General features: G+C 53.5%; 1 protein-coding gene across 1 annotated transcript in view; it reads right to left on the reverse strand.

Moving 5' to 3' along the window:
• The window catches only part of ANKRD60 (ankyrin repeat domain 60), a 25,732-nt gene extending 17,852 nt beyond the window's left edge, over positions 1 to 7,880 (reverse strand). The window contains exons 1-5 of the mRNA XM_029916542.1: positions 7,870 to 7,880; positions 5,838 to 5,848; positions 5,655 to 5,743; positions 1,921 to 2,085; positions 1,560 to 1,577 (exon numbers count right to left, since the gene is read on the reverse strand). Coding sequence (XP_029772402.1) covers positions 1,560 to 1,577; positions 1,921 to 2,019 — 117 coding nt within the window. The 5' untranslated portion in view covers positions 2,020 to 2,085; positions 5,655 to 5,743; positions 5,838 to 5,848; positions 7,870 to 7,880. The remainder of the gene's footprint in view (positions 1 to 1,559; positions 1,578 to 1,920; positions 2,086 to 5,654; positions 5,744 to 5,837; positions 5,849 to 7,869) is intronic.
• Between the last annotated feature and the right edge of the window lie 4,404 nt (positions 7,881 to 12,284).

Below are 12,284 nucleotides of genomic sequence, written 5' to 3' on the forward strand. Positions count from 1 at the left end.
GGGTCCACAGGACCTGCCTCGGGAAAGGGCAAGCCAGCAGCTTTAACTCTTTGGGAGCCAGGGACAGGCCTGGGCTGCGGTGCAGTCAGCCCTCCACACGCCAAATGATGCGCACAGAGGAGACACCTTGGGGGACGTTTTTATTTAATAACCGTCTCGTCTCAGTGAGCCCTTCTCGTGTCTCTCTCTATAGCGTAATTTTCTTTCTGAGCTGAACTGCATTAGCACGTTGTGCCCTGCAGAGAGGGCTGCACTCAGAATGTTCCGGAAGGCTTTGGCAAAAACTCTTCCGATTAAGAGGAAAATACTGAAGAGGGGGTGATTCATCTTTTATTTGGTTCGAATAAATTGCCTTATAGAACAGCAGAACACTCTAATTCCAAAGTGACTCGAGCCCTGTCTTCATCTGAAAATATCTCCCCGGAGACCGTGGAATTTGTAACTTGGTGCTGCGAATTCACTTTATCCCTTAATAAAAACATAATCTCTTTATCCAAAAGAACACTATTACTGCTAGTTTAGAAATCAATTATAAGGTAGGAAAATTCAGAATTATTCCACCTAGTCTGCCTTCTCATAGCCCCAAACAGGTCTGCCTTAGTCTGCTGGTTCCTATCGAGACCTCCAGTCCCTGCTGTTACTGGTCACTACAGATTCCTGAAGCTGACATTCTCTCCTCTGGCCTTCATGGAGCAGCTATATTTTTTAAATGTTTACATAAATAAAAATACAGAATCCCTCGGAATGACCCCAGACTGTTCTATTATGCTTGAACTTACACAATCGTCCCCGGGAAGACATGTGCACTCCCCCATGCCTCACACCCCCTGGATCACCCAGTGTGGCTGTGACTCGGGGCTGCTGCTAACGGGCCTCACGTGTACCCCCGAATGCTCCCCACCCCGGCGCCGGTTAGCGTGTGCCTGTGGGCTCCCCCCCCCCCCCCCCCCCCCCCCCCCGCCTCCCAGCTTCCTGCCTGCACACAGCAAGTGCGTGTGTGTTCACAAGGCAACGCCACCGCTGCTCCCAGCGAGTCAGCTCTGCCGTCAGCACCGGCAGAAGGCTAAGCTGGTGCGTCACACGCCCGAGTCCGTCAAGGGCAGCTCATGGTCATGTGGATGCGAGTAATTAGTTTCTCTAGGTCATTTCTAAAGTCTTAGTTTTACAATCGTCATTCCTTTAGGAAAAAAAAGGAAAAGGCAGGAAAGGAAGCAGCGAGGTCTGGCAGAGAGAGCCTCCCACAGAAGTGAGAGGGGCCTGGGCTCCTCTGTCCTCCCGGGGTGCGCTAGGCTGCGGGTCCGCCACCCTCCATGGGATTGGGGCTCCAGGGGACAGGAAGAGTGAGAGGCAAGATATGAAAATGGTCACCCACCACTGTAAGCCTCCGGATGGTACGCTCCAACCAGAGGGACCTAGGCTGGCTGTTTCCTGGGTTTCTCTGCTGCTCCATATAACCAGGATTTTTTACAACACTGCCAGGAAGGGGGAGAGGTTTGGTCTTGGTTTTTCATCTTCGTTCCTACCTTTAGAAAATCATACAGGTGCTTAGGAATTCTTACCTGCACTTCATCCAGGTCCTTTAAAAAGCCACAGGCACCAGGTCAGCTGCTGTTAACTGGTCCCCAAGAATCACGGCCAGCCCGTGAGGAGAGAAGGCCGGGTCCGACGCACCTCCCACTGATGGGGCACGGAACACAGGTCACAGCAAGCGAGCGTGAGTCCCGTCACCAAGAGCACAAATGGCATCTCTAGGGCAAAACGGCCACGGCCACTGCCACGTGTCAGCCACCAGTCTTCATCTTATCGAAGCCGAGTGAGCGTGCCAAAGGGCACCCACATGAAAAACAGGCCAGCGCGCTCCCCTCGTCTCCCCAGCGATGGCCCCCACCCCCGCCGAGTTCTGCGTGTGCGTCTTCTGACCTGCACGTCGGAAGCGTTCAGGCGTCTCTGAGGCAGCGCCAGTTCTGCTGCCCAAGGCGGGCGCCACCCCCGGGAGGCTGTGGGCGCGGCGCTTGCCATGTCCGCGTCCAGAGTCTGGGCCGGAGCTGGAGCAGTGCTGATCCCGAGGGGCTGAGGTATTGTAGCCTGGGGTGCAGCAGAGAGAGGAGACCGTCAGCTTGCAGGAGAGAAGGAAAAAGCTCAGACAAGCAAGGAGCCTGGGATTGGGAGGTGAAAACCGCAAGCCAGAAATGTCAGAGGCACCAGAGGCCCTCCTCAGAGCTCGGGGCTCTGGAGGAGGTCAACTCGCAACTTGGACTGAATGAAGCTAAAGCAATGTCTAGACTTACCTTTTCCAAATGTGTCTAGCATGTGATATCCCAGAGAAGGTTCTGGACACCAACGTCTGGTTAGTCCGACACATGCTGCTCTTAAGAATGGAAACTCCCTGATCTTCTAACTGCCCAGCACCCTGGCCCACACAGGCGGATTTTCACTAGCTTTTCCCAACTGGTGGGGACACCGCCTTCCTCAGACATCACCCACTTACCTTTACTTCTAGAAGGATAATGGAATACAATCATTTGAACCATTTAAGAGATCTTACACAGCACAAGAAGCCAATCCACAAGACAGAACAAAGCCAAACATGGTTCAACCAAAGAATCTGTCTAAACTTTTTCAGACCAAAAAGACCACAAAAACAAAAACAAAAAACCCAGACTGAAATGACTTGTATCGACACTAACTATTAATGTAGAGGTGTCAAATTTTTTTCTCATCCTTGATTTGCTTTATTAAAATACTATTCTGGATTGTCCAAAAGACTAAACACTCCTTTAGAATTTGTGTTTTTTAAGGTAAGTCAGGGAGGACAATTAGCAACACAGACGATGAACCAAGATTAAGTCATTTATATGGACGAAAAATATCCCGTTCCCATGGCCATTCGTAAATTTAACTTCCAGAAAATGTGAAATTTTGAATTGCTTTTATTTTCAAGGAACAAACCTGTAATTTAGATTTACTCTCCTTGAGTGGGGTGGAGAGCTGGCTCTGCTCAGGCCCGGAGGGTCCCTGGCTCCACCGCAGGGCCTTCGGGGTCCCATAGTGGTGACGGGCATGTTACCGACCTCCCCCACACAGGAAGCTGTCCTGCTGTTCCTCCTGCAAGGAATCCTCTTTCGGGGCCGGAAATGACCTCTGCAGACCAAGACCAGCGCTTCCCTTGAGGTCAATGGTATCTCTCCAGATGTTAAAAAAATACATTTGCACGTTTACGGATGACACAGTAGAGGTCAGTGACCTTAGGTGCCAAGGCAAACAGCACACGTTTTCACCTCAAGACTGCCTGAGGCCCTTGGAGAGGACAGGCTGACGTTGGTGAGAACACCAAAATGTTTCTGTTCTGTGCACTGACCATTCTTTAAGCCCCCGGGTCCCAGCGTGGCCGGCTAACCGATGCCCGTTAAGTATTATCACAAACCTAAGACCTAAGCCATTGCAGAAGGCGGCGGGAGCAAGCACGTCCGGCATTTCTCGGGCACCAGAGACGGGGGCAAGGCGGGCCTGCCGGGGCGGACGGAGCAGCACAAGCTGCTCCGTCCGAGTGAGACGACGCGGCTGATAAAGGAGTATTTACCTGGAAAAAGGTTCTCGATTTTCCCAGGTACAAACACTTGTAATGTCTGCTGATGAACCTTTACGTTAGGTTAACAATTAAAATGAGCAAGAACACTCAGCGGTGACATATTGGTCTCTGATCATTGATTACATTAGCAGAGATGAACCTGACCTTCTCCTCCACCTGTCACATGGGTTCCTATGTGCACTTGAAATGTCATACTGTCTACCAGCTTAATGGATCCTGACAAATCAGCTCAACGTATGATCCAGGAAAGTCGATTAATACACCAGCAGAGGCTTCGTCTGCTCTGAGGCTGGCTACCACCATCTTCAACCCCCAAGGTTTCCAATGAAATGTACTGCTCATTTCAATAGGGGACAGCACGAAACAGAACTATTTTGGTATGATAACCTACAACCTCAATTTCTCCAAGTTAATAAATTCACATATATTAATAGGCAATAAATCATTCTTCTCTCGGGTGTTAATCTGACTCCGGAGCCTTCGGTCCAGTTGTTAGGTGCAGCTCCTACCTCAGGAGCCAGTTGAGGGTGGGCTGCACCACCACCCAGGGAAGGCGGCTCAAAGGGGACCAGGGGGTCATTTCCCCAGAAAGCCACCTGGCGGTCAGGACACAGGTGAGAAGTGACAGGCCCCCGGCCCCGCAGCGAGGGGTGTCTCACCATGAGGGCTGGGCGCATGCAGGCAGAGCAGAGGCAGGGGGCGGGGTCAACGCCCTGGAGCAGAGTCTAGTCGTAGGCCGTGTGGCCGCCTGCTCTTCTGTCGTTTCTGGGACAGAACATCGTCCTGACCCTTTAGGCTCTGGGAGTTCTCTGTCCCCTGTTCCTTCTTCTGCAGCTGGAAGCGTCCTGACTGATCCCGGTGGGACCTCAGAGCCGAGCCGCAAACTGGAAAGCCTTGGCGCCCACCCCATAAGCCAGAGGTCCGCTTGGCCGAGCCCTTCCCAATCCTTCGAGCAACAGAGCCACTCGGGAGGAATCGCTTCATTTTCTGCTCGCTCGCTTCCACGGTGACAAAGCAGCCAGAATCTGATCTCGTCTCGACCAAGGCAGATGTGGCCACACCTTTCCATTTAGCCTGTGCTCCCCACCCTCTAAGCAACACGATCATGAGTTTTCTTGCCTATTTTTGAAAACAAACCAGCAAAACAGGCTGTCACTTCATTTCTTACTGATCAAAGACACCTGAACAAACTCCTAAACCTCTCGTATTCAGGCTTTTTCAGCGGGTCTCGTGTTCCGTTTTAGTGGAGCAGGCCGAGAGGGGAAGGGAGGTGATCGGTCCTTCCAGGGGCTGAGATCTCACCATCCAGGGTGCGGACGGGGCGCCCGCTGGGGCTCCGGCCCTCCCAGGGCTTGATGGGACGGCCCACCACTGCACGGGGACACCCAGCACCGAGACCCCTCCCGGATTTTAGTGCTCCAGTCTCCCCTCGTCCTGCGAAGGACCGCAGCTCAGAGTGGCCCCAGAGCATGTGACTAGGAGTGGGGACGGCGCCAGGACCTCCGGCCGCTGGCGAGCTGGGACATGTCACTCGATGTGAGAGCGACTGGGGGCTCCCACTCTCCCGGGGGCTGGTTTCGGGCTGCAGGACAAGAACTGCTGAGCCGCTGGCCTCTCAAAGTCTCTCCGCCAAGACCACCAGTGGGGCGACCATGTGCCAAAAGCGTGACTACATGGCGGGCCACCCACTGGGGCCTGAGTCAACCTCCAGCTCTGGGAGACGCCTGAGACCGCCCTGTGCTGTTACTAAAAGCCGTAAAATAGCAGCAGAAATAGGGCTCAGATATGGTTAACCTCCCCCCGCCCTGCCCCCAGGCACCAAGACTCATCGCCTTGGGCAAAGAGAGAAGATACTTGCTGGTCCCCCCACTCCTCGTTTTTGTGGAGAAGAGTCGGGGTTATCAATCACCTGATTGATTGGTTGTCTAGTTATCCAAAACATGACCTTAAGAACAAAATTAAATTTGCCATTTATCATCTCTGCCAAGATATATTAATAAAAGAGAATGCAGCTTTGTGATTTCTGTCACATCCTCGGTGGCGGAGGGAGAGGGCACACACTTACTGGGCTGTGTAATATCCTGGCCACGGAGAGCTCCTTCTGCAGAGATGAAGCCGACAGCGCCAGCTGATTGTCGGAGGCAGGGCTGGGATCTGAAACGGACACTTCATTTAGCCCTTCTGGCGGCCTGTGCTCGGGCTCATTCACAGAGTCAAGCTGTGCAGCTCTCGGTGCAGCTGATAATACCTGAACCTGAGCTGCAGGGAGAGAAGTTTCAAGAATGTTAATAACTTTATTTGGTTTGCAGGGACACACATCAGAGGGGTCTTCGCAACAAGGCGGCCTGGCTGGGGCCGCACCGCACGAGCATGCGCCTTCCACACCCCGGCCTGGGCCGCGGCTGTGCTCCGGGGTCCCGGAATGAGCTCTCGGGGAGGGGGAGGTGCTGGTGTTTACGGCCATGAACTTTAACTGTTCCAGCCAAACACCAGCCATGCACAGAGCATCAAATTGGAACTCGAAATGCCTCGACTAGGACAATAGACTTGGCCTCCATCGTCTTGCGCGGTGTCTGAACGCCAGTGTTGGTGAGGTCCAGCTGCTCGGTGAGGGGATGCTGCCCCCCCCCCCCCCGCCGCTCACAAAGCAGGACGGCACCGTCTCTGCCACACACACACACACCCATCGATCCATCTCCGTCCACACACAGATGGGCACAGATCTCGCTCACCAAGCCCTAAGGGCTCCTCATTTGTCCACAGCGTGACTGCTTGAGACCCTCCTAACAGAACAGATGACACATTTCACACACCTTGCTGTACAAACAAACTGACGTCCATGTCCCCAACCTCCAAACACACACACACACACACACACACACACACACACACACTCCTACATCCTGTTTTCTACTAAATTCAATAGACCTCAAGATTCATAAAATGTTTAGAGCGTGGAGCTGGCTGCCCACTGGGCCCAGAGCAAGGCCCCACGTCCTCAGTGCAGCACTCCGGCCCCCGCAACGGCCCCAGTCACATTTCCAGCCACAGCCAGTTCACAAAGAGCCACTGTGTCGTTTATTTCTGACACTTTGGGGGTCACAAACCCCTGTGAGCGTGGAGAAGCCACGGGCCGCCCCTCAGAGAGAAGGCAGGCGTGCACACACACACGAGACTTCACGAAGAGCGATTCCAAGGAACGCAAGGACCCCTGGGAAGCTCATGCCTCTCGGCCTCCCTGGATGGTGGGTTTCCAGCCGTCGTCTTCCGGGGCCCACAAGAAACACTGCCCGCTCTGCAAGGTCTGCCCGCAGACCTCTCCCCCGTCCCCAGGGGCCCTGCCCCATGCTCAAGGACGCATCATGCCTCTTCCCGCCCCAGCCCCTGCCGCCCCCCGGCCCCGCGGCTTGGTCACCCAGTCCGCCCCACCTGATGGTACGGGTCCTCACGGGTCAGTCACTGCTGCCCCAAGACCCGGCTGGGGGCCCCGCACGGAGACTAACGCAGCTTTAGAAACGTCTTCCCAAAACAGACCTTTGTCTATAGCTATTAGAAGTGATATGGTACATGTACTCATTCCTTCAGCAAACATGGACTTAATTTCCTTTATAAATTTAAAGAGAAAGAATAATCAGAGGGCTAACTGGATTTTCACATTTCCTTTCCTGAAAGCTTCACAAATCTTTGCCCGGCAACAGCAGCAAGTGTTGTTTTTTCCAATTTCCCCGACCCAAGGAAGAATACAAATATAGCACTGTTTAGAGCCAGAAGAGGCGTGATAATGGATATGGATCGCACGGCCCGGCTCCCAGATCAGATGCTCAGTGGGTGCGCTCGTCATAAAATGAAAAATACCCCAAAGAAGAAGTTGTACTTTTCCTTGCTGTACAAAGACAAAAACCTTACAGTTTGGCTAAGGGCTGAGTTAATAGGCTCCAAAAGGAGCACCATCCTTAGCTGTTCGTAACTAGCAGAGGCATTATAACGTGGGAAATGATGTAACAGCGGCCACGGAGCTAATAAAATTTCCACTGCTTCAGACAGGCCCACAAACTAGCTGCCTGCACATTAGAGCTGACTTCGGGCTCGCACAGCTGCAGACCCAGGAGGCCAAACCTGACAGCGACCCACCCAGAGGTCCCCAGGGCTCCGGGGCAGGGAGACTGAGAGGTCTCTCGTCCCCAGGTGTGCACAGTGTGCATCAAGGTCAGCACACACGGGTGTGGCGCGCAGCCCAGAAAGGCCCTGTTTTCTCTCTAATCACAATGGACAGCATTTACCTTGAACATCTGGATCGTCCATCATATGCTCCTGTAAACTATCAAGGACTTTCAGAGTCTTGCTCCTGGCCACGCAGCTGCTGTGCACAGTCCCGGGTCTGCGGCAGCCTTTCTCCTGTGGCTCAGCGTCACTCAGAAGCAGCCCTAGGTCCTGGCTTATGTCAGGGGGAAGAGTTCACCAATACATCCTCAGGACTCTCCATGCAGGTCCTGGAGCCTGGGACGGGGTGGCTGCTGATGGGGAGGGTGTTCTTGTCAGGGAGCTTCGAGAAGGCCCTGCCTCTGGGGAACGCCTGGTCAGCTCCACTCCAGCCAGGCAGGCTCTTCCGCTGAGTTTTCCATCGTGGCATTGGAGGAGCTACGGCACAGCAAGTCGCTGGCACCCGCGGGTGTGCCTTCCGTGGGCAGGTCTGGCTCCATCGGCACCGGCTCTGCGGAACTAGGTTCAGATTGAGGGAGCACTTTGAGCACCATGTCGCAGACTGGACGTAAGATGGGAAAACATGAAATCCACATCCTCCCAGGCCCGGTCCTCCTCTTGCCCTGGCCACCCGACCTCCGGTGTCTCCCAGGGGACAGAAGACCACAGCCTCATGAGAGGTCCAGCTGGCCCCCTTTGCCCCACTGGGGGCATCGTGTGCAGTGAAGATGCCACGCAAAAGCTCAGCCAATCCCTCCACTATATTCTTGTGGTAAACTACCCTGGTTCCGCCCACACCGTCCAAAGCCAGACGGCAGGTGCTTACTGCTCGTGAGCACCTCCACCAGGCGGCGGGCGCTGGAAAACAGAAGGTACTGAGAGCCGCCGGGGAGTGCTGTTTGCCAACCATTTGAAGGGCCTTGATGAGGAAGGTGTGCACTCGGGCCTAGCCCCCGGCAGGAGCTCGGTGAAGGCCGAGGAACAAGGATGGCGGGAAGGATGCACCAGTCTCAAAACAGACGTGTGCTGTCTGAGCTGTAACTACTACCCTCCTGCTTGGGCGTGATGTTAACGCGGAGAGACACTGGTCAACGACGCGAGCGGGCTGCTTATCGATGTCCCCGTGATCCTCAGAGGAGAGATGAACAAATACAAGACCAGTCGCTAGAACTTACTAGAAAAGCAGTCTAGCACCCACTCATGGTGGGTCAGGAACGTCCCCTTTACGTGCACGTAACACCCCCCCACGGCATGAGGGTACGTTTGAGATTTCACATCTCCCCTATGTAAATGATCCAAAGAACTTCATTAATCAAAAAGTAAGAGAAAATTTTCTTTATAGGTTATTTAATCACTACTCTCAATGAATATTTTATCTAAATTTAGGAGACACAGTAGCTTCATTATTTATAACCCAGTAGTCATGTTTCAAAATCATTATTGCAATTACTTTTTGCTTCTTTACATAATTAAAGCTCTAATATTCCATCTTGCCCAGGAGGTCAGTGTTACTGAAACTCCAGACAAGATAATTGCTAAAATTCTAGGTGGATGCTGGAGGTGAAGCCCGGGCCCCGGTAGCCTTCCCCCTGGAATTACCAAAACTGCCTGCGTCGGGTGACCCGGGGTGGGGGGGGGGGGGGAGATCAGAGTCCACACCCGGGGCTGGCGGCCGGATGTGAGGGGGCCGTCCTCTCCGATGTAAAGGCGGCCCTGGAGGGGTCCACAAAGGTGGAGATGAAGGGCCCAGGGACTGGAAGGCCGCCTGGACACCTGCGCATGGAGAACAGCGAGGCGGACGTGGCGTCGGTCGCATCAGACCCCGGGCCGGGCAGCTGGCTGACCGCCAGACTGGTCACCGTCCTCCAGATCGTGTCTAGCAAGGCGGATTTTTCTACAACTTTCTCCAAATTCCAAATAAACTATGTGTCAACAGAAAATAAGGAAAAATTGAGTACGGTCGTGTAGTTTCTGTTCTTCTGGAATTTGAATTCCGTATCTAATGACTCCATGCTTCGCAAAGGGCCTGACCAGACTGCACGAGTCACAGGCATGTTTATGAGAGGAGCAGAAGCCCTCTCTCTTCGGCGAGAGCATTCTCATTTCTCGTCTCTATGGTATTTGTTGACAAAAAGCATTAGGGTGTGCGCCACCTGCTCACGGTGCCCCAAAGCTTCCGAGACTGTAAGCGCTCTAACCCTCACACGGTCTAAATGGGCCCATCGGTCACCGAGGAGACACAAGTCCAGAAGGCAAGACGAGGCCAGTCAGCTCGCGGTGGCCAGCAGCCCCGCGGCCCGCACTGACCCATAGGCAGGGGGCGCCGATGAGCCTGGTGAAGAGGGGCCTTGGGGGACGCACTGTAGGGCTCCGCCATGAAACACTGCACAGGCTTCTCGCATCCCCCAAACATCATCTGAGCAGAGCCCGAAAACTTCTGGGATCTACCAAAGTAAACAAAACTGTGCTGCTCAAACTCGGTTACCCCGAGGAAGGGCAGAAGCCTTTTATGAGGACGTAATTAAGGCATATCCATAAACTGATGACATGGGAGGAGGAAATATATGCTGGTCCAAAAGGAATCATTTGAAACGAAAAGAAGCTATGGTAAGAAGAATAAAGAGACATTTCCTTTACCTCTTAATTCTAGTAAATGACTTTGCTAAATTCGACAACAGAGAAAACCCCCCAAAAAGGCAAAATGACCGTCACTTGTTATGAGAATCATTAGAGAAAAACTGTGAATGACCTAGAAATCTAGCGGCTGCCCCAGCTAGCTTACCCACCCAGGCATCATGGTCTTTAACTAGGGCCCCTTAGGGATAGAAGGCAAATTGCTAAAAACCAACAGTAATGCAAAATAATTCCCATCCACAGAAGTGCAGCTCTGTCCAGTGCACTTGATAACCGCCGGGGCGCCGAGCGGTTGTGAATCCACGTGTGAGTTCACTTCGTCGTCCCGTCATCTGACCATAAACAGGAGCCACTTTGAGTTCCCCATTAAACCCAGGGCTACACCTCCCCAGGCCCCGCACTAACAAAGGACTTCAATACAATCTCTGACATCTTCATTTGCTGTCTGTATGAGGGTCATGATCGCATCCTCTTTTAAAATTTACCCTTCAGGGGCGCCTGGGTGGCTCAGTCGGTTGGGCCTCCGGCTTCGGCTCAGGTCAGATCTCACGCTCGTGGGTTCGAGCCCCGTGTCGGGCTCTGTGCTGACAGCTAGCTCAGAGCCTGGAGCCTGCTTCTGGTTCTGTGCCTCCCTCTCTCTCTGCCCTTCCCCCTTTCATGTTCTGTCTCTCTCTGCATCAAAAATAAATAAAACATTAAAAAAAATTAACCCTTCAAAAATGAGGCTTTTTTTATATCCTAAAGTAAAACAGGCAGCCCAAATGCTCCACACACGGGACCTGATCATGGAAATATCCACCCACAGAAGGTTAGTGTATTGGGCACTGCTGTTCTTCATTCGGGCTCGTGAGGCAGAAGAGACCGCACTTGCTGTGTAGGCAGCGCGATGGCCCACTAAGAATTATTTGGGGGGGTTAGAGGTATGTGGACATGGCGCGCCCTTGAAATAAAATAAAATGAGCTTCTGAACTTGAATTTAAAAATCAACTTAAAGCGTATACTTTCTGAGGTTACATTCTAGCCATACAGGTGAGACATCGTGTCTGATAAAAAATCCTGTCCAATAAAAGTCACATAAAAACGCAGGCTGGACATCCTGTCACACAGCAGTGGCCAGCCCCGTCGAGCGTGGTCCTGCACAGGCACCAGGGAAACAGAGACGAACACGGCAGGTGAGGACCCCACATCAGCAACACCGTAATGAGGCGCGAGGAGGCACGCGTACGCTGAGCAGAATGTGACGGGGATGCTGAGGAGGCAGAGGCGAACTCTCCGGCGCAGTGGGAGGGGGAGTCCAGACAAGGAGAGGACTTGGCAGACGGGGGTGCACGTTCAAGCCGGGTCTGCAGTGTGAGTTGGGTCCCACCAGGTGGGGAAGACACCGGAAAGAGAGGGGCAGTAGGAGCAGAGGTGTGGAAGGGGGAGAGGCAGAAAGGCCCACCTGCTGGCTAGTGAAGCGGTTCTCCGTCCTGCGGTACATCAGGACCACGAGGGGATTCATGGAAAAGGCAGACCTCGGGCCCCTGCCCCACCCTCCCCGTGAGTCCTCTGCACGGCCCAAGGGGAGACCCGCCCAGACCAGGGAAGGTGGCTGGAGATGAGGCACGGAAGGTCCTTATGAAGGGACCCAAAGGCCAAGAAGGGTCTGAGTTCTAACCTGTGACCTAGAAAACTCTAAAATTCCCATGGGTCTTGGCGCCCAGGAGAGAGGTGGTAGAATAGGGTTCCAGAAAGAGCAAGTGGAGAAGGGACAGAGTGGCCTAGACAGTGAGAAGGGACTGGGGTGAGTGACCATTGAGATGACAGCAAAGTGGCCTGGGCCTGCTTCCGCTCTGTTCCCCGGACCCGCTGCCCAACGCTG

The sequence above is a fragment of the Suricata suricatta genome, chromosome 12, assembly GCF_006229205.1.
Source record: "Suricata suricatta isolate VVHF042 chromosome 12, meerkat_22Aug2017_6uvM2_HiC, whole genome shotgun sequence".
Lineage (NCBI taxonomy): Eukaryota > Metazoa > Chordata > Mammalia > Carnivora > Herpestidae > Suricata > Suricata suricatta.